Source organism: Lonchura striata, chromosome 4 (assembly GCF_046129695.1).
Source record: "Lonchura striata isolate bLonStr1 chromosome 4, bLonStr1.mat, whole genome shotgun sequence".
Taxonomy (NCBI): Eukaryota; Metazoa; Chordata; class Aves; order Passeriformes; family Estrildidae; genus Lonchura; species Lonchura striata.
Window position 1 is genome coordinate 23,062,615 of NC_134606.1, and position 23,567 is coordinate 23,086,181.

General features: G+C 36.9%; 1 protein-coding gene across 2 annotated transcripts in view; it reads right to left on the reverse strand.

Annotated features, from left to right (window-relative positions):
• PDS5A (PDS5 cohesin associated factor A) overlaps positions 1-23,567 on the reverse strand; it is a 78,887-nt gene that overhangs the window by 43,300 nt on the left and 12,020 nt on the right. For both annotated transcript variants that reach the window (XM_021533194.3, XM_031504560.2), the window contains exons 3-6: positions 4,388-4,591; positions 3,885-3,971; positions 2,995-3,092; positions 2,393-2,519 (exon numbers count right to left, since the gene is read on the reverse strand). In XM_021533194.3, coding sequence (XP_021388869.2) covers positions 2,393-2,519; positions 2,995-3,092; positions 3,885-3,971; positions 4,388-4,591 — 516 coding nt within the window. The remainder of the gene's footprint in view (positions 1-2,392; positions 2,520-2,994; positions 3,093-3,884; positions 3,972-4,387; positions 4,592-23,567) is intronic.

Genomic DNA, 23,567 nt, shown 5'->3' on the forward strand with positions numbered 1-23,567 from the left:
ACCAACAACCCAAATATACAAACACACACAGAACACCACAATACCAAAGACCCAAACACCAAAACACCAAAACGGTCTAGAAAAGTATTATACAACTTAATATAACAAATAATCAACTATTTCAACTATTAGGAGAAAAGAAACCCTGTGGGTCTGGATAACCCATGCTGTAGAACATGCAGATTAAACTATACATTTTTTAACACATGAAAATGTTTCTAAGGAGTAACTTGCCTAAGACTGGGAAGAAAAATATTCACTGAATATCACTACTTTTGAAGTTATAAAAAGAACTACAGTTTGAGGCCACAGGTCAAAATGTGACATGCTACTGCAATTGAAAACCTGAATTTACTAGATGTGAGTCACATTAGCACACACAGAAAACAATGTACACCACACTATCACTAAGAACGGATGTACAAATTAATATAATCTAGATTCAGAAGTAGACTGTATATCATGTCTAATTAAAAAAAAAACCACCTCAGACTGCATTATATGAAACACATTATTTCAGATTCTTTACAAGGACAAACTTCCATCAAGTCTTGCCAGACTGATATTTTTCTTATGTCATAAGAGCAATTGCTTTGCACAGACATAAAAGTATTGTTATTGCATGCATTCTACATAAAAAATCAACCGTGCTCTTAAAGCTACAGTGATTCTTATTTACACATCTAAAGGCAAGCAATACAATCACAGAATTTTCTAGGAGATCTGTTCATGAAAGGAAAACATGAAGGAAGGAAACAGCAAACTCCTCCAGGCAGATCAGACAAAACAACTTTCTGGTTGTTTTTTTCCTTTTTTGAGCTACCATTGTAAAGCAGTCATTTAAGTGCTGTTACAAGAAGCAAAGTAACACAAACTGACATACTGACCAAATTAAAATACTGAGCACTGCCTACAGGACATTTTTTGCTCAGTCATGACCAAGAGGCATTAAGAATGGCACCAGTTCTCTAAGTGATACTAAATATACATTACAACCCAATATTTACACCAAGTTTATCTCCCTCTTTATCAGAGTCTTGCTTGAGAATTTTCTTCATTAGGCAAAACTATAACAATGTTAATGATTAAGGATCACATTCACTTTTATTTTGTCTAAATCAAGCACTCACAACACAATGTTAAGTTGTACAAGCTTTTACTGGGCTTTCGTACCCTCTGAGTAGTGCTCACCATTGTTAACAGCATCACCTCAGATCACCACCCTCTACTTCCATTCCTCATATCTACTTGCCTATAATTCATTAGAAGCAACTTACAAAGAACAGCATATTTTCACAAGGACTCTTGTTATAAGACGCTCTCTGTGTAAGCATCTTCAATAAGACATTATCTCATTGATGTCAATAAAAATTATTTGATAGAATGGCATTCCTGCCTCATGATTATGACAGGAGGAATTCAAACTCATCTCAGACAATAGATACTTTTATAAGCTTGATGGGATTTCCCAGGTAAATGACAATGGCCATACTAATACTGATTTAATTATGTAGTCATGGATAGATGTGCCTTAATTTTTGTAATTATTTTAAATTAACAAATGAGCAAACAAACACACACTTAGTAATCAGAGTGCAATTCATCTACTGTTACTAGTAACTGAAACTTACAGTACTCCATACAATTTTTGGTAAGTGCAAATGTTTTAGCTAGGGAATTTTCTTGGTCAGTGTAAGGCATCACCAGCCTGCACATCATTTTCCCTTATTTCACAGCTAAAGGAGTTGTGTTTATTCTCTTTTTAAATTTATTAAGGCATTACAACTGAAGGTACTTTAAAAGCTCAAGTGCAGACCCACTGATCTCCTCTTCAAGGAACATACAATTCCTCTAGGAAGGGAAGTGTGTTTTCTGTGTCACTTTGCTCCTGTAAGTGAATTAAATGAAGAAAGAAAATAGAAGGGGTGGGAAGAACAACTAGGAAGGTACAGCAAAGTCTGACTGGCAAGCTGGAGAGAACAGTAAGACACCACAGAAGTCTTGGAAATATCTTTCCCCCACCCCCATTCTTTTAAATTCAAAAACATAATATCTCCTCTATTAAAAAAAAAAAAAAAAAGAAAAAGAAAAATAAAGAAACCAAACATATCCCAAAAGTGAAACAACCAACTACCTACAATCCTTAAGATATAATGTTTTCGTATTTTATTTCCTTGAAAACACTTTATTTATGTTTCAATACAGAGATCCTGAGGTGACACAATCTCGGCATCAAATAATCTAGACAGAGCTAATCAACAGCCCAAATGAATGTGAGAAAATTATACAGTCATGATAGCTATAGCATATAAAAAGATAAACAACATGTAAAAGGCAATAAGAATTATTGTTATTATAACAGTATACTATGATTATATTTTACTTGGCAGACCTTGTGTGCAGGAATGAGGTTAATCAAAATTGAGTCCAGCAGCTCCTGAGTTACTCCATCGCCTTCCATGATGATAGAACTCATCAAATCCAGCATATGCATTTGTACCTTCTGGTTGTGGCTATTACTAAGATCGTAAAAAATATTTTCAATATTAAATTCTCAGACTCTCACAAATAACACTACAATCAAGAAACAATATCAAATGCTGTTTGCTCTCCCTTACACTCTTCACATCTCAAAATTATTTTATGTGCCTTTCTTCTCTTATAGAAAGGTTCAAAAATCTAGAAAACCTATCTCTGCTTTAAGACAATCAAACTTTAAAAAGGACAATAACCAATACAAAAATGTAGCTAAACTAATCGGAATGAAATACACTGTTGTAACATGGACAACAAATTTTAAAACATCTACTTTCAGACACACACCCCTCTGTAATTTCAGCAGTTCACACTCATTTGCTTTCCTGGTAGCTCCTAATTTAGGGAAATAAAGACTTCTGTTCAGGTATATTTATCTGTAGACTACACAATGATTCAGTCTACCCCCAAATCTAATGATATTTTGACAGTTAGTATAGTGGAAATGATTCAACTTACTTGATAACTGAAAAAAGAGTCCTAAAAAGCTGAATAAAAATGTCATTGCAATCTTCCAACTCAAAGCAGATGTTGTAAGATTTGACCCAAGCTAAATTCTAAAACAAAAATTAGGATATTTAGGCTAGTACAACTTCACATTAAGTAACATAAATATAATCATATTAGCTATGGGTTTTTTTTTTTCTATTTAAGGAAAAATAATATACAACAGATGTAAATGTTTTGGGGAAAGAGACTGGATATTTGCTTTGCATATAAAGAGCCCCTAACTCAGAGGGGCTTTGCAAGATATATCCAGAAAAGCTAAACACAGAATGATCCGATTTCTTAAGTCTGAAATCAAATTGATAGAGCTTGTTAATATAGTAAGACCTTGTTTTTTCTTCATGCTATGCAACAATACAATTTTAACTATCATGTTTTGAACATTAAGTATCTCGTTTACAAATGAGATGCTATTTCTAAAAGCACATTGAACCCCACCACTCAGTTCTTGTCAAGGGTATGGTTTTGCAATGTTTTTAAAGCAAAAATCTTACATTCCTCTTCCCATCACCAATATAGGCACATTTGCATTTTAATCAGCATTTGAAATTTTATCTCTTGATAAAAAATCCCCAGCACATGGAATTGTAAGAGAAAGGCTACATTTTAATAAATACCAATTGTTAAAACATGTCCTCAACTACACATTAACAAACTTATTAAACATTATAAGCATTGTAGGTACTAAAAGAAGCAATTCACTAAACTTTAATAAGACTGGTGTGATTTACAGAATAAAAGAAATTTGCCAGGCATACTGGCACATCCGGAGAACAACTAATTACACCTCTTAGGTTTACAGAGCTACTATAATCTACTGAAAGTTACAACTATTGTGTTACCTCTAACAAGTAAAAGTATCTGTTAAATTGAGGGCTCTTCGTGTCCTCCAAGCCTTTTAATTGTCTTGTAATAAACAAGAATATGTCCTGTCAAAAAACAAAATTTACAAGCTTGATTCAGCAGAAAGTGAAAATATAATCCTTCAGCAATGACATATATCCACATTTTCAAATTTATAATGTGAGAACATCAAATTGTCTTTTTTAGGTACTGACAGAAAGCTATCACCAACACAGATACTGGCCATCTAGCATTCCTTTACACATCTCTGGCTCAAAAGTATTACACTGACATACAGAATTAAAGCAACTTCTCTTTAATAAAACTAAAAATCAGTATACATGGGAATAAAAACATTTTTCTGTTAGTTTTTGGGGTTTTTTGCTGGGGGGGACTGTTTGGTTTGTTTGGGTTTTGTTTGCATTTTTCAAGGAGGCAATTTATAATTTCTTCAGTAAGAATAAGGTAGGAGAAAAGCCTTTATCTTCTGAGACATTTTTACCTTAAGTTTGTCATGGGAAGTATATGGAGCTTCAGGAGCATAGATACGAAAGATATCAGCCAAGCAACATGCTACAAGGAGGCGCACATCTTTATTTGGATTCCTGAGGAAGAATTCAGATGCAAGGTGCAAGGCTAATGGGAGATACTGCTGCTTCTCATCTTCTGAGTCCTGGTCCATATCCATGAAGGTTTTTACCACCATCTGAAAAACACCATAAAAAAAATTGAGTTCTTTCTGCTCTTATTCCTTATTACTAAAGACTTTTTAAAAGGATGCAGTGCTTTCAATACATGTTCTGATGCATAATCACAATTAGCACTTGAATTTTTTTGTAAGGACAAATATCAGAAAAAGGGAAGTGTTAACATGATATTTAAAGGTTTATCAACTCGGTATTTTAGATTAAGGCACTGAAAACCACATTGCAGTTCTGCTTATTTCGTCAATCTCGACCTGAGACACAGCACAGGAACTGCTGTGCAGAGATGAGGTTGGAGATGGCAGCATATCTTCCTCAAGGCAATCCCATTGCAATTCCAAGTGAGGACTCACCTCAGTATGAATGGTGCGAGGGGCTGTAAGCCATCTGGCCTAACACATGGCTATAGTACAATGCAGCTGCTTTAGAGCTGTGCCAGGACTAGAGGAGCCTAAGAGGCCACTCTTAATACTCTGCCTCTATTGAGACACAGACCTCACAAAGTACTTTACATATGCACAATCTTTCTATCTAGTTTAAACAAACTAATACTAGGTAATTTAATCCCTCATGTAAAATAAATCTTAACATTGCAGATCTCTCCTTCTGCATATTTAGAGCTGCATCTTTATCCTTATTAACATAATAAATTAACCACATGGTTTCCTTATTTCTTCCAGTACAGCTAAGAACTACTAAATCCTATGAAATGCCACCAAATTAGTTTAATTTTAATTATTATACAACCCCAGTTAACTGAAACATCACAACATAATGATTTAGCAAAACCAAAAGTAAGAATTTAGTTTACAGAAAGAAAAAGTTGCAGATTTAACTTTTGGAATAATGTTTGTTAAAGGATGAGAATAACTTCTAGGATGTCAGCACAGAGCAGGCAGACATGCCAGATACTCTTAAAATGACCTTAGTGAAGTCACTCTTTGAGTTCCATTCCTCCATGTCACTAGAGCATCCTTAGAGTTAAAACTGTGAAGGACAGCAGCACTGTATATGAACAGGATTTGGTATGCCCACTACAGACAAAGTATACGCAGTGCACACGATACAGAGAAGAAAGAATGATAAATCTTAATGGGTCAAATTCACCTCTAAAATAATAATAGTAAAACACAAAAGATGACTGAGCTCACACAGCTAATAAATAAATCTCTTAGTCTAACCATTTTTTTTTCTGTTATGGGGTCATTCAAATTATTCTAGGGTTGCTTCTCCATTATTAAACATGTCTGTTCTTCCAACATGAGAGTGCTGTGTTTCAGCTTTCTTTCCTTCCTAAGTTTTGAAATATGGTTTTAAATTCAGGTCCTATAAATTAAAATAAGTGTTTGACAGCAACTTCTCCTACAGTACATTACTTTAAAATCCTCCTCCATTTCTAGAAACATACAAGTATAACCTGATTTGCCACAAAGACAAAAGAGGAGACAAGAGAGGAGAAAAACCCTACACAACAATGAACAGAAAAAAGAAGAACTTTACATTTACAGCTCAGTAAAACACAAATTGTACCTTATTGGTCTGCCTCCTTAAAAATATTCTTAAGCTATGTTTTAAAGCCCTAGCTGAAAGCACGAAACCCTTCTACTGACAACTCAGGTCTGTTACAGGGCCATTTGTCACTGTGTCCTGGGGTGCATCAGGCACAGCATCACCAGCTGGTCAAGGGAGGAGATTGTCCTGCTCTGCACTGGCGTAGCCTCCCCTGGAGTTCTGGATGCAGCCAGAAATTCATCTCCTAAAATAATCTCCTAATGAAACTGAAAACATAAAATAAATTCTATAGATACAAAAAGCTAAAGTCCAAATAATTTAATGCTTTGAATGTCCAGACTGGAAACCACTCATTATCACCTGAGACAGTTTTTATTCCCAAAAAATGTGATCAAACTGTAACAGGAACTCACTACTTTTTCAGATTACAGTAGCCTAACTGATGTCTGGCTGTACAGTTGAAACTATCTTGAACACTAATATTAATTTATATTAAAAGCATACAGACAGCAGCTTTCACAACAAAAAATCTGTTACTGTACTCTGTGCAAAAAGCAAGAGACAGGAAAAATATTCTTTAATAATAATAATAATAATAATGTAACATCATCCATTCCTTTCCAAGCAATTAAGCAGTCAATTAAAACACTAATTCTAGCAAATGTAAAAAGAATATAGCTACGCACATTTATGATTAAATTCATTTTGCATCACTTTTGATTGAATGTATCTCCATTAATTTGTAATATACTGGTATTTTACTTAGCTTGAAAAAATGAACTATTACAACTATTCTAGAAAATTGACATTATTGCCACTTTTACCACAGTATCCTGAAATTCTAATTATCAGAGCAAAATTTTACTCTCCCAGGCTCTGTAAACCAGCCAGTGAAATGACAGGATTATAACACTGAAGCAATGCAAATGTCTTTATTCAAACTCTCAAGAACAGCTAAATGTAAACTGCTAAAGTCACTCTCAGCATGTTATGAATATACTGAAAACTTGATTTCAGGAAGGTGTTCATCTAATTGTATCAACCATGCAGTGTGCAAGCCAGTCTAGGTTAGCCTTTCACCCACTGGACAGAACTACACAGACCCTGAGTTCAAGCACATCTACAGATGCTGGCTCAGTTTTGCCCTGGAACTCTGCAGCAGCCATGAAAGCAGCTCAGCCTGACTAGAGGCGTGAAATGAGGCAAGATGAACAATACCTGCAGTTTCTTGTGAGACTGTCAGCCGTTCAACTGCACTGAAACATATATGTGAGGTTGCAAAGGGCTGTTCACACACTGCCCACATCTCCCATGCAGCTTACATGTGGCCTGCTTCCAAAGAAGAAATCAGGATGGTAGCCTGCCCTTATGTGACTCAGCTGTGGCTCTTGTGCAAGAGCTATGCCTCAGACAGGAATATTAACTTCTGCTGTTCCGATCTGTATGATTTAGGAACATGGTTTTGCTGGATCAGGAAGCCCTTCTACTCCTGAAACATACTGATGATTCCAGCAATATAGGGGGGAGAGGTATATAAACACCAAGAGACAACAGGGTAATCAGTATAGACAGTTAAAAGACTCAAACTTGCAGTTGCAGAGAGGAAGAAGCAGGCAGATCTAGAAAAGCCTTGCTGCAGTTGGCAGGACAAGCACAAACCTCCAAGCCAGTCACAGCAGGGGGAAGGCGTGTACATGCTGCATTTGTTTTACTGTTCTTGCACCAGCTTATTCACAGGGCTCCAAAGCAGTAACATTTAACAACCCTTGGCTTGTAAAAAGACCAGTGAAAAATACTCAGAATTTTAAAAATCCCTTTGCAACCACTGAAAGAAGAAATTAAACAATTGAGATACCATTTGATACCATTTGTTGTAACTGGGACGATACTGAAAATTAACTTTGGCACCAGGATTAAATACAAAAGATACTTGAACGTAAAACTTAACCAAATGGATGTGAACCCAGAGACACTTCAAGAGCTAGGACAATTCAAGGAGAGATGCCAAGAAAAGGCTGAAATCACAGCAGACCCAAATGACGCAACTGTCATCAGAGTGTTTTTACATCTTTCTTCACACAATTTAAGCAGTACTATAGGTGATTCTTCCCATTAACTATTAACAATTAATTGTATTTTTATCTCAGATCCCAGAGTAAAACACAGCAAAATGTTTCACAGACATGTGTCTCTGAAAAAAATACTTTTATGTGGTGCAGATTTAGGATGAGAAGTCTTTGTCAGCCTCAGATACAGTCCTATCTGTCAGCCAGAAGCATCAAACAAAAATGGAAAAAAGAGATGTTAAAGTGTGAAGAAAAAGAAAAGAAAAATACTCAAATCAGGAGGATTGTTATTTCAAAATCATTGAATTCCTGACCAATGAAATCACAAATGTAGTACCACAGGTTTTGTTGGCTTTTCTTTAAACAAACAAGCAAAATAATTCCAAACAATAAACTATATACACACACCCCACCATCACCCTAAGCTAATGCCAAATAAGGGAGATACCAATTACAATAAAAGCACCAAATACCGATGCAATAATCAAGAAATGACATCTTGCCAATACATCCAACAGGCTGACATCAACAGTATTTTATAATGCAAACCAAACCTGGAACAGGTAAATAAACTCAGAAGTTGAGAAAAACAGGGTAACACATAAAAAGCAAATTACTTTGATAACTCTCATCTCCAAACAGCTCATGCCTTTAATAAAGATAATCGACACAACACAAGACTTGAGTGTCAAGAACAACATCACACTGAGCCACATAGAAACTGAGAAGCTAGAAAGAGATGAAAATTAGGCCAATATTGTCTCCTTAGTCCCTTCCTAAAATGATAAATTGAAAGAACCTTTTGGAACTGAATGTATTCATTGGTGGAAAATGGTGTTATAACTGACCCTATTTCCACAAAAACCTGTGGTATGAGGAGCAGGAATTGATGGTGATGACACAGTTACAAAATGGCAACAGAGGACAGCATACTCTATGAGAAGAACAGAAATACCAGAAAATCACCACTGGTAAATGGTAAATCATCATATGCTTAGTGCTTAAATCCATGACGTTATTAAGCTGCCTTATCTGCTGTAAACATCAGAAGAGAAAATGATGGACATTTAGTAAGCAATTGTAAAGAATTTATGAGCCAACAGCAGGCCATGTACACGAAAACAATAAAAATGCAATTGCAGGATATGACAAAATAAGGAAAGGAAAAAAACAGCAATACAACTCATGAAATGCTAAAAATACTAAATGCTGACTGGAAACACATTACTTAGTCTTGATTATCCTCACTAATTAAAAAAAAAAATAATGACACAGGTACAGAATTTATTTGCCAAAGGAATCTCAAATGCCTTTTCTGGTAAGGAGACATTTTACCAGACTGTGCTAATTAAAAGCAACAGCTGAAACCTCTCTTTGGGGCCAGTACGGTTTAATATCTTTATCAATGATCTGGACAAGGGGATTGGGCTCACCCTCAGTAAATTCACAGATGACACCGAATTGGTCGTGAGTGTTGATCTTCTGAAGGACATGGAGGCTCTGCAGAAGGACCTGGACAGGACGAACTGGTGGGCCAAGGCCAACGCTATGAGGTTCAACAAGGCCCCTGCCAGGTCCTGCACTTGGGGCACAACAAGCCCAGGCAGTGCTACAGGCTGGGGCAGAGTGGTTGGAAAACTGCCCAGCAGTAAAAGACCTGGAAGTGCTGGTCCACAGGTGGCTGAACATGAGCCAAGGTGTGCCCAGGTGCCCAAGGAGACCAATGGCATCCTGGCCTGTGGCAGCAACTGTGTGGCCAGCAGGACCAGGGCAATCACTGTCCCAGTATATTTGGCACTGGTGAGGCTACACCCTGATTCCTGTTTCCAATTCTGGGCCCCTCAGTTCAGGAAAGTGCTGGAGCAAGTTCCAGCTAAGGGCAATGCCCCATTTTCACTATAAATTCTTTAATCTATACTCTCTGACATTTAACTGGCTTTAGATAACTTGCAGAAAGGAAAAAAGAAAATGAAAAGTTGGACAAAAGATGATATAAAGTATAAACACTCTGTGGGGCAAAGACTATTTGCTTTCTTCTTTATAGATCCTGTTCACAACCTGAAGCCAATGAACAGGGTTTCCAAATGTGATTACAAAGCTATCATACAAGATGAAAAGCTGATGCAGCAACAGCTGATTGGGCAAATAGTTTAACTGGCTATTCTTACCCTGGGGACTGACCTACATCAGGCTTTTCTTTGGAGTTTCAGCCAACTGACCAATCACAAGCAAGGAAATCACAAATTTACCACTATCTTCTCACTGGTAAAATAGCATCTTCTGTATTATTTTACTTATATCAAGCAGGTCAGACTATTTTCCAAGACCTAGCTATTAAATTGATCTGACATGTGAAAAAGCAGAAAGACTGATTACTGTCTATAATAAAAACAGTATACGGAGCAGATAGTTCATGGGTTACCTGAAATAACTTCCCTGATACAAGTTTTTAAGTAACTACAAAATTAATTCAAGTACCACAAACAGGACAAGAATTGTTACCAAACTGGGAGAGGGACTGTACAGTTACCCACATATCTTGGTAATCAACACACGGTAGAATCCCAGTTCTGTTGTAAAGCTGTAAGATTCCTCATACTAACATGAATGGAACAGAAAGGGGGAACAAGGCAAATAAAGTAAGAAAAATGAGATGCCGTAATTCAAAACACTTTTCATGGCACAAATTAGAACATGCTTTTTAAATTGTGCTTGATTTTTGCAGAGCAAAATATTAAGTCATATGTTGATAATCAATCAGATTGACATCCTGGTTAAAGCAACTCATATGGACTGCTGCAAGGAAAAGTTCCAAGAAAGTATGTTTCCCAAGATTGCAGTGGTGCAAAAGGAAGTAAAACACTGTCCTTCCTTCCCAGAAGAAGATAATCCTAATGCTGTTACCATTGCACATAATAAATCTTGTACTCCTTAGCCATGAACAAGCCCATGGGAAAATTCAGATTCATGATGTGCCAAGAAAATATTACATGCCTTTTCTTATCACCACAACCTTGTCAAAATATATTTTGCTCAGAACTGAGTATTTTATAAAATATCACCATTTTTAGTTTTTTACTAAAGTAGGATTTGGAAGATTCAAAACCATTTTTGCACACCCTCAGTTCCTTCACCACTATATGTAACAGCAATGTGTTTTTCCTATATGTAACAGCAATGTGTTTTTCCCTCCAAGTAAATGCACTTTAAACCCAAGTAGTTTGGGGCTTATTTGTGCTTAATCAGGTACCACTATGCTTTGTGTAAGAAAAACCTGTAAGTTCATTTATATTCACACTACTGCAACAATATGCAATCTTTATACTCTGTCATTTCTTTTGAAATGATAACTGAGTGATCACATGCAACCAAAAATCATAGCTCTCTGGAAACAGGTTTGAACTTTGTACTGCTAAGACTACTGGCTGGCAAACAGGTCTGAATTTCTGTCTGGTTTTGGCTTCATGTGACGTGGAGATCCCGTTTAACCACTTGCAGCCACCATCTCCTTCTCCCTTTCCTATTATTCACCCTGCACTTGTTGAACAACTCCATAATTAAATTTAATTCACTGATGTGTCCGAAAAGCCTCTTGGAAAAGGCCCGGATAGTTTTCTGACAGGAATAGTTAGATTCTAGACAGATCTGATACATTTCAGAACCACAAAGGTAGTTAGACTTCAATGGCCAAGACCAGGAAGGGAGCCTTTCCAGTGCATAAAACTCGTAACAAACAACCCAGTAGAGGCACGATTTCTTAACCTTACCAGCGGCAAGCTCAGGAAGCCTGAAATGGGCAGCTATAGAAAACCAAGTCCTACTAGACCCCCTGAAAATTTAACTTTCCTTCTATCTAGTAAAAACTGGCATAAGATCTGATCACCTATCATTTTACATTCAAGGTCTCAGAAATGTGTTGCTACAGTAATTTTTAGCACTTGTATCCAATGTATCAATGAACTTATTTATTTGAATTTAATAAACTGTTTCCTGGGGTTTTATCATGACCTGAGACACCAGAGGTTTCCTATTTACTTTTTTAGGCCAGCACTTTCTTTGCCTTCCAGGTTCTTATTATTCACATCATATCCTTATCTCATAACTTTGGAGGCAAAGGTTCATTACAACTTCAGTACTGCAGAGAGTACATTCCCACAGTATGCAAATGAGTATATGCACCCGATTCATAAAAGGAAAGCAGAACACAGTTTTCACTGTCTGGCTTCTTACCCAGCACTAAATTCTGTAAGGTTTTTCAACAGAAACTGTTCAAAGATTTCATTGAGCAGCCTCAACTGATGTATCAGAATTCCCTTATTTAGTCCTTTACAACTTCATGAAGTCATAGTTTTATTTTCTCTCATTATTCCTCACCATGCTTAAATCAACATTAAGCCTAACACTGCCCACTAGATCAAGTCCACTCAAATTATTTGACTTAATACACATTCTCCTTGGCTGTGATGAACAAAATCAACTCACCTCTTCACATTTCCCAAGCAGAGAAAAGGTTTTCAAGTGTGCAAAGTACTACCTGACATTAGGTCACTCTATGGTTTATCATAAAAAAAATTATTTCTTGGTACTTTTTATCTACAAGAAGCTTGGGATGCATGATAATACTTGGCTACTCAATCCAAGACCTTTTAAAGTTATTTTAATGCAAGAAACATCAAGAAATATTATTAGTTTGGCTGTATCATATTGCAACCTCTAAAATATTTTGTTATCCCAGTTTAAAATTGAGTCACACAATTTTTCTATGACACAAACTATAGTCACAATCAAATCCCACATTTCACCAGAGCATGTACATTCTTTTCAAACAGTGAAAAGACTGCTCATATTTATCAGCACATTATGTTTTCGTACTCATACCACTCTCCATCTCTTATGTATCTGTGACTTAAGTGTGGTATCACAGCACCAATTTAAATTTTTTTTTATTTTAAGTGATTCAGTCCTCAGCATTACCTAGTCTTTATTACTGGAAAGGTTTGTAATGGTATTCTTTGAAATTTTCCTGCCAAAGACTAATAATTGTTTAAATACCCTAAGAAGATTCCTGAAGTCACCTACATTCTCAGAAACTTTGCTTCTACATACATCAACACGTAATGAAAGGGTTTTGCAGAGGGACTAAAAAGAGCCTATTTTTAAAATGTTCTAATGATAATTCAAGACATCATCAGTTAAAAGCATTTCCTTAACAAGTCCTCCTCCCCCAGCTATAATGGAAAGTGTTATGTATGGCTGGGGCGAAACCAAAAAATTCTTCAACCCTTATTCCCCATGGCAAAGGAGTTTCTATTTCCATATGAAGTTTCGCAAATAGTTTGATAATAGTCTCCAGATGTCAGAGGATTCTTCATAACCATCTCAGTGCTGTGTGTTAATTCATTTCCCCTTTCAAAGAGAAGGTGGTGCTACACAAAACAACAGCATTTCCATTTCTACTGTGAATTCACTGTAAAGATTCAATCTGAAGTGATAATTTAAGATTAATTCTTACAACCCAATCATGTGTTAGGGTTTCACACTAAACACACATGGAGAGCTATGCTGCCAACAATACAGATGTTGTAAAGACTCTATCCATGTCTATTTCTAAATTATGGTGCAGGTGCATCTCATGGTACCTTCTACACTCTCCTGACTGTCAACCAGAAGCAGGACATACAATAAAGAGCTTTTTCCTGATTGTATTTTGCAGTAGTTGGTTCCTGGCTGGGTCTAGCCAGCCACCAAAGCCTCTCTAACACTCCCCTCCACAGCTGGACAGGGGACAGAAAATGTAACATAGGGTTCATGAGTTGAGATACGGACAGAGAGATCACTCACCAAATACTGTCACGGGCAAAACAGGGTCAAATTAAAAACACTGCATTTATTACCAACAAAATCAGAGCAAGATAACGAGAAGTAAAATGTTAAAAACATGTTTCCTCCTATCCCTCCCTCCTTCCCACCTCCACCTCCTCCCCCAGCAGCAGAGAGAGACAGGGCATAGGGATTATGGTTGATTTGTCACATGCTGCTGATACCACTACTCAGGAGAGGAGGAGTTCCCCTGTTCCAATGTGTGGTATCTCCCACGGGAGACAATTCTCCAAGAACTTCTCCAACAGGAGTCCATCTCACAGGCAATAGTTCTCCACAAACTGCTCCAACAGGGGTCACTCTTCCACAAGGTGCAGTCTTTCAAGGACTGTTCCAGCGTGGGTTCCCAGGGGCTTACAAGTCCTACCAGCAAACCTGATCTGGCATGGGCTCCTCTTGTCATGGGTCTGCAGATCCCTCCCATGACTCTGCTCTATGATAGTTCTCCCATGGGATCACAGCCTCCTCTCAGGCTGCTGTGGTGTGGGTCCCCTCCGCAGGCTGCAGGTGGATCTCAGCATCTCCATGGTCCTCTGCAGGCTGTAGAGGCACAGCTGCTTCACCACGGTCTTTAACACAGGCTGCAGGAGAATGTCTGCACCTCTGTGGTCCTCCATGGGCTGCAAGGTCACAGCTCCTTTTCACCATGGTCTGCCCCACAAGCTGCAAGGGAACCCCAGCTCCAGTGCCTGGAATCCTCCTCTATCACCTTCTTCACTGACCTGGGTGTCTGCAGAGTTGTTCCACTCACATATTCTCACTCCTCTCTTTCTCTGGCTTCCATCAATGCAAATAACTACCTTCTTCTTAAATCTGTTACCACAGAGGCATCACCACCATTTCTATTTGGCCCAGCTTTGGCCAGCAGCACATCATCTTTGGAGCCAGCAGGGATTGGCTCTGCCAGACATGGAGGAAGCTTCTGGCAGCTTCTCACAGAAGCCACCCCTATAGCCCACAAAAGGTTGGCCATGCAAATCCTATACGTTTCAACACAATCAACACAAGAAACAAAAAAAGTTTCTTCCAAGAAAAGTGTTTTTCTAGTCCAACAATCTTGTAAACTGTGATGAGCTGAATACCTCCCAAAGCAAAAAATTATGTGAACTATTTGTAGGTTGATCTGTAACTGATTGTACAGTTTATTTCTTTTAAAAGAAGAAGAAAAAATTATTTTACGTGTGACAGTAAGAGAAGGAATAAATTAGAATTTCTTTCATGTAGCTGGTTGAATGATCAGCAATCACACCTAAAACTATCATGCACAGTATCAGAACAATCGTACTATGGGTCAAAAAGAAAATACTCTTTAGTTATGACATGAAATTTCTGGTTTGGAACCAGATTCCATTGTGTCTTAGAATAGAAAATCAGGGGACAAATCACGTGAGACCCTAGCATGACCCATATTTTGTGACAAAACTCCACTGAAGAATTTTGTCTCTCATCATCTACTGGAGTCATAGTACAACACTGTTACATTAATGACAATTATATAGAATGCAGAAACTGAGAGTTTCCATTCCCAATGTGAAAGGCTGGACAAAAATCAGAATTCTAAAACTATAAAAATCTTTGATCTTTCACAATCAAAACTTATACTACAAAACAGTAACAACAAAAACAAACCCCTAAGAGACAGGCACATCAAACCAGCTCCTCAGAAGGCACTGGCTGCCATGAAGAATCTCTGCCAGCAGCTGGTGATGTGCCAGCTACCACACCTACCAAGAAAGATGAACTGCTGCAAAGAATTTCTGATCAGACAAATTATCTTTCTGAAGCACTGTTTTACCAGATAATTTTGCTACCTGTTCATCACTATTAACCTGTATCAAAAATACAAACAACCCCCCAGCTTTGTCTTTAGGCAGGTACCAAGCTCAAAACTAAGGCACTACAAAATGGAATGAATGCAAAATGCAAGAATTTTCTTACTTTGTGCATCTGGTGGTTTCATTTTATTTTTAACTAGCCCCATCAAAAACTAAGTTTCTGAAAATTCTTAAAGCACAGGGGAAAATTGATGCAAACAAATTGGACCTGAAACTTATCTGGAGTGGCTTTCCTGGCTGTAAGTCTTAATTTCTCAATAAGGAGGAAGAAAATTAATTCTAATAAATGTATGGAAAGCACTGTATTTTTAGAATTCATTTAGCAAGCCTAATATCAAGTACCTTTAAGTAACAGACTGACTTCTGATGTGAAATGAATAATATTTTAAAGAAATTTTCTATCTAAAAATTATCATTACAATGGAGTGGGAGACCAAGGGAAAAAATAAAAGGTACTGATATTGCTGATATAAGGACAGAAAAGTCAAATCCACAGTGCTCAGCAAAAGGATGATGCTAAAGACATAATGATTACGTGTAGGATATCCAGTTTCTGAGAAATAAGCCTGCAAAATCAATGATACATTCATGTATGTAATTCTACCATAGCTAGCAAAGAATAATATGAAAAGTCTTCAATAAATTCATATTACCACCATAACTGCCAATATGAGAAGTGCTGAAATATTTCAAATCAAATATGTTATTTATAGAAAGCATCTTCCTAGACTTTACAGGACAGTATTTAAAAATGTTAATTTTAATTTTTTTACTGTTCATTTTATAATACCATATCTAGACTGTTCCATTTTGAGCATGGGAGTAATGTGTATTTGTATGTCCAATGAAAAAGTAAAAATGAAAAGGCAAGGACAGGAGAGCAACAACAAAAAAGAAAAAGACAATAAAACAGGTTTTCCCATTTGTGTCTTTGTATCATGCCTATTTTTATATGCTGGGTCTTGACATTTACACCCAATCACCAGTAACAGAATTATGTTTTCACTTGTTTCTAAGTTTGTTAAACATTGTAATAGTATTTTCAAGCAATATAGTAACCTTGAGCTGACTGAAAATTATCCCAAATCCAGAATAAGTACTCTGTTTATAATATCATGACTTCTTCTTACCTAATTAAAGAAAAAAAAAATTCTGCTTTTAGAGAGCTCTTAATATACTTTTCTGGACTACCAATATTGTTTTAAAGGATATTATGTCACATAGAGAAGTGGTGGCTTTGCTCTGATTTTCTGCAGTTATTTTAAGGTCAGGCTAATAAAGTCTGGACTTAGAATTTTTCTCTAGTATTTTGAGAACTAAGTAACTCCTTATTTCCATCATAAGAGTTCTGTGACTACTTTGCCTATCAGTTCCATCAAATTCCTTCCTTGTAGATAGCTAGAATATGACCATAGCTGCTGTACCTGTCCCTCAACATTCCTCCTATGTAGTCACAGTTTTATGGCTACTTATTTTGTGAAGTTTGTTCCTTACTGCCTATACTGTAAGAAACAGGCAGTGTATCGGATATAAAGTGTTAATACAAGACCTCTTTTTTTAAAGAACATTTTCAAAATGTGACTGATGTTTTTTAACGCTCCAATAGGGAGCGTCTTGTACTAAAACTTCTTTTTTGAAAAATGGAAAGCTCACTGAGGTCCTGAAAATCAGAGAGCACTGCCATTTCCTTGCTCTGCTAGAAAGAGACTACAGATAAAGACCTTTTTTTTTCATTAAAGAATATACCTTACATATTTAATGTTTAATTTATGTCTTTAAATACATCATTCAAGTTCAGTCTCAGAATTGATGATTCAGAATTTAGCTGAAAACAACATTTCACTAAATTACATTGCTGGAATCAGCAACCTACAAGTACCAAATATAATTTAAATAGCTACCAGCAATATCCTCGTAAACAATGCCTAAAACAGGAATCACGCAAAATTTCTGAAAGTCCAGCGTACTTAAAAAAAACTTAAGGCATAGTAGCTCTGTGTTTGCAAAACACTTTGGCATGGTCATCCAGAAAAATCACTTCTCACCATGACAAAATTTGAGACGCTTCCATGGCAAAAGTATGAAACCACGCAGGAGGTGATACCTGAGAGGGGTTCTTGAAGTTATACCCCTTAAATGACTTTAACACCTAGCTCAATACTTTATTAGAAATATTTGTTACCCACTATATTTTACAGTTTGAGTTTTCTTAACTCATTCAGTAAATTCCAGCACAACAGATGCAGTGTCTCATGACAGTGCATGCTCTGCAACAGCGAGTAACTTTTGCCTTCACTTAAAGAGCTGGAAAATTCATCTGATTCCCTTTCTAAGATCAGACAGATGAAACAATGTTAGCCTGTATTCCAACCATGAGCATAAATTTGTTACCCACTGGCACAGGGTTTGGTCACTTCACAAATATCTGCCTCTGTGACACAGTGTCAAAGAGAAATTTGAGAAGCTTACAAAGAATGCACCAAGCTTCAGCACAAAAAATTATGATTGCCCAGAACACATAGAAAGCAGACACTTCATCAACAGTACTAGCCTGAAGTGGCCTGAAACCAAAATAACATCTCATTTTAAAATTATCTTTGTTTCTCTGACTCAAAAATTACAGATTTCACTTCACTTGCTCAGCTATAAGTGATCACAGAACAGTAGGCCACATTTCACAATTCATCTTCACAGAGAGGAAAGAAAACTTCAGAATGCACTTTGGCCTACAAATTGTAGAGGTATGCATGCAATAGTCTTCTACAGCTGCAATAATTCATTGGACATACTCAAAATGCTGTTGGCTGAGATTTATGGTCAGGAAACAAAATCTGTCAACTGCAATCTTTAGCGCCTAAAACTCAAACATTAAACTGAAGCCACTTAGCACCTTAAAGAAATGGCTGAGACCTAATATTTTACTGTGAATTTTATGGGAGAATTGTGGAGGTGGAAACAAGCAGTAACTTAGGTAGGCCAAGTAACTGATCTTGAGAAAAATGCTTCAGTATTTTTATTCCATAGTTCCAAAATGCTGATACATTAATGATGAGATTAATTACAGAACTCTGTTCCAGATGTAGAGAGTAGAGTGAGCAACACTAATCCAGATGGAGCTCAAATTCCTAACCAAGGACAGAGGCCAAAAGATGTTACTCTCAGATTCCACTATTGGCACTTTCCCCATTGAAGGTCAGTATTACCTGTACTAAGGACCAAAAAGAAGTATCAAAGGGAAATAATCCAGCAAAGAAAACTGAAGGACAGAGGGAATGCTTCCTGCTGCCCACTTGAAATCATTGCCTTGTTTTACTTTAACCTTCGGCATCTTTCTTTTGCAAGAGCTCTGACTGCTCACATATGGGGCTAAAAAATGGTAAAATCATGGGGTAACACTCAAATCAGGTAGTGGCCACCTGCATATTGATGACAGTGTGTCTACAGGATTTCTTTTGAATTTGCCTAGGAGCTGCCTTCAGAGGTCAGAAGACAGCTGTCTTGTGTGAATCAGGTATTGAGAACTCAAGCAGTAGGAAAAGCGGTTTTCCATCACTGTATAAACTTAAGCATTTTGTATCCTATGCCCTTATCACTTCTCTCAGATGAGAAAGCATATCTCCTAGTTAGCAGTCTTAAAGAAGCCTAGGAAACCCAGAACATCTTTCCCCCTCATTTTCAGTATGATAGTATGATGGTTTTACAAGCATTCTCGTCAGGATTAAGATACCACAAAATAAGTTTTGAGTAAAATAGGTATTAACCTCCATCTACCTTCCCATAAATGTACCCAAATTTCTTTGTGCTGGTCAAACCTTTGAACATTTGATCCACAGGTCATGAATGGTATCAGTTACTCACAGGCTTTTTTCATATACTATCAAAGACTTGCCAGGTCAAGAGTCACTTAAGGTCTCCAGAATTCATATACAAACAGAAAGATCGAACTACAGGAATCCAAATTTCTTACTCAGATGTGAATATATGTAAAGCATGTCCATACATTTATTTCTTAAGCATTATTTTGAATTTTTCTGAATCGAAAAGTAACTTCAATAATAATATAAAATGAAACAACTACACCAAACAAGCCACAAACCAAACTATTTAAGATTAAATCAAATTATTTCAAAGTAAGGATTTGTATAATCAAAATTACCTATGAAACTTAATCCAAAATTTCTGGCAACATTCCCACACTATTTTCATAGAAGCTTCCATATAAAAACAAATTGCTACTAGAAAAGCAGGCAAAATTCAACTCTACCATTAGCTCAAGTTTAGCAACTACAGGTTTTTGGTGCATATAACCACTAAAAAACTGCGAACTCCTTGCAAACACTGACTCTAAGAAGAATAAACAAAATTATGTTCAAACATATTTCAACAGCACCTACATTTTCGGGACTCATATCAAGGAGTCCTTAATATGTTCTGCACAACTCTTAGGTCCTGAAGTGTAAAAAATATTACTTAAATGAGTTAAAGAAGAAGAGTTCTTACTTTCTATTAATAATTCTGGAAGCACTTCATGTGCAAAAGTAAACTTCCGAGTCTATTTCTTGCTGTAAGTCCTGTGGGGTGTTAATAACTGGCTTTGATATGACACACAGACAAAAAGAAGCTTCTTATCAGTTCATGCTTGGGGGAGAAAGCTATTTATGGTTCCTAGCTGCTGGAAAGTACAATATTTTTTTTTTGCATTATGTGTGATTTTCTGGAAAGAAAAGATTCATCTCTGTCTACGTGTACGTATGCATGCAGTTACTCCCCTACAGACCGACACACATCCTGGTAGTTATCACATATCTTTGTTTAAAGAACAACTCCAGAAGGCATTAGGAAGGGAAAAGACATTAAGAATTAAAGCCAGCATGAAGACAAATCTGTTTGCAAGCACTGGCCTGTACCACCTACTCTAGTTCAACTCACAGCACAAAACTCAGTAGTTTGGACTACAGAACAGAAGACCAGTCTAAACATCACAGGCTGCACCTCATAACCATAACACTGGTACAGAACTGAGAGCCATCATGCTTAGGGAGGCCAAAAAAACCACTGAAACCTCAAATTCCTTCTTTTGTACAAACAGGACAGATGTTAAAAAAGAAAACCAAACAATCCTGGAGAAAAGGTGTTATCTAAGTATTTCTCTCTACTATTACTACATCAATTCTGAAGTCAAACATAAAATCAATTAATTTTGAAAGCAATTGTGTATTAGAATGAATAGTATCTATTACTGCAGTTACTCAGCTAAATATTAGAAAATTTGTTGTGGATTCCCCAACATTCACGCTTGTTCAAAATTACTAGTGCCAGCAAAATCCACATATTGTGTAGAAACAGAGCACTGATCTCAATTGTTTGTAACCAGAGAACATTCCCCTGTTTCTTAGCTTCTTTTTTCATACATGGAAGGCCAGTATATCATTCACTGCACCGAGATTTGCAGCTCCCTGAAACAAGGGACACACTTCATTTTGTTTACAGATACTGCCTCACAAATGGAGGGGGTGGAGGGGTGTTTGTAGAATTTCTTAGGGTGTAGTTTCATGGCTGCGTATGTCAACCCAAATCTGCCCTTCCATTATGCCAGCACATAAGTGGCTGATAAGTGACACTACTGAAAAATCCAGTTTTCTGCCCAAGTTACTTTTCAGGTGTATCTGCTTCTTGAACCAGCTCATTACATGGCTGTAAAAATTATAGGGGAGGGTGAGACTACTTCAGCCCAATCTCATGGTGCAGTTTAATGACTTAGAAGTTGATTTAGTAAGGTCAAACTCAATGAACACAGTGTCCCAAATTCAACTGTCACTGCAAGTAATAGTTCACCCCAGTATTATCACAGAGCTCCTGCAAAAGCAAGGAGACGGTAGTAGGCGACTGTGCAAGTCACACTGATCCAAATGAAAACTCACCTGGAAAAACTGCTTTTGAATTGGATAAATTCTACAATCCAGTATCCTACAAGCCACAGATACACCTGGATAGGCATGGGGAAAAGTATGGCCCACAAGTAGCAAGAGTGTTTAACTGGCTCATAGTGCTGGCTTTGGTGTTTGTGCTTCCATACACCAGGGTTTGATTCATGGCAATCCTCCATCTACTACTAGTTGCTACTGGTGTAGCAACTCCATTTCCAACATCAGTTTTCCCTTCTTTCCCTACAGTCACTATGTGACTCTATTTTTTACTTTTCCTCCTCTCACTCTTCACAAACTTGGTTTGTTTCTATGACTTTAGGAGTGCTGGTGACTCAAATAAGGAAAATTACTTTGAACCATTATTCTTGCTGAACAGCAGTGGCAGCAGCAGTGAAAATGAGCAACTGTTTCTTCAGTAGCAGCATCACAATAAAAGTACTCAGAAGTATTCATATACAACAGTGCCAGGATGACAAGCTTCCAGAACACAGTTCTGGCAGACTATAAAGAGAATTAGCCTTTTAAATTTATTTCTTTATTCTAAAGAGAAACTAAATTGATTTAGACTATGTTAGTATACCCACTACGCAGGTCAGCTCAGATCACTAAACTGACTTGCAATACTCTACAAGACCAAACCGTCATTACTTACTCATCCACACTGTAACATCCTGATGAAATTATTTTTGCTTGCAACTTTGTTTTTGAGCAGAATATTGAAAAATATTATAAAAAATTGTGGGAAAACTCTCAACGAATCTTCTAACAACATCAACTACTAATATTGTCCTTATTTCTAAAATTTTGAGGTTAGTTTTAAAATTCATTTTCTGTGGATGCTGCATGATACCAGGGTTTTAACAAAGTGCTGAGAGAGATCAATTCAGATTCTGTACAGAAAAAAAATGGATGACAGCCCTCGTACAGACTGAAGTCGGAGTAACTCCGAGGAGTCTTAAGACAGTGTGAATTAGGGCACTGCTCCACAGTATGAAGAATGATCAGGAGGCAGAGCCTGTGAGATAAGAGTCCCTCAAGGTATTTCTCAAACCAGCTCTACTGCTAGATAAAAATCTAATGGTGAACTCCATCCTCATAGACATACACAGGTATCATAAACCAGTTTTAGTATCAAACATGGAGTGACACACAGAGCTCCATTACTAGGAAGAGTATTCTTTAATCTACATAGCATATCCAACTCAGACCAAAATGCTCCAATTTGCACAAGAACATAAACTAAGAACAGTATCTAAAAATGTCAAAGTGAAACAAAATTAAATGGCAGCTTTATAATCTGTAATCTGACTGAAGGTGATTTAACCTTTAAAGGCAAACATAGGCTAGGACTGAAAGACCGTAACTCTGGAAAACATTACACACCACCCCCGCTTTCCCAGTTGAGATTTAGAAACACAGACACCATGCTTTTTAATCCCATTTCAAAGTCATTTTTTTAATGGCTTATTAAGTTTTCTACTGACCTACTTCCAGTACTATTAATGTGCATATATTCTACAAAGATAGTTTTTGTACTTGGTGAACCCTCCGTTTCCTAAAGCAAAATTCTCATGATTTTACAGCAGTCTAGACTACCTGTTTCAAAAGGAACAACGCTGAAATCTTATTTCCAGATTTCCCAATTTCCCTTCAGCTACAGTTATGCCTACTTTCATATTCTACATACATTTTCTAAGAAAAAAAATGTTACTGTACAGGTCACAAATGCAACTACTAGACCTTCCTTTAGTGACTTCA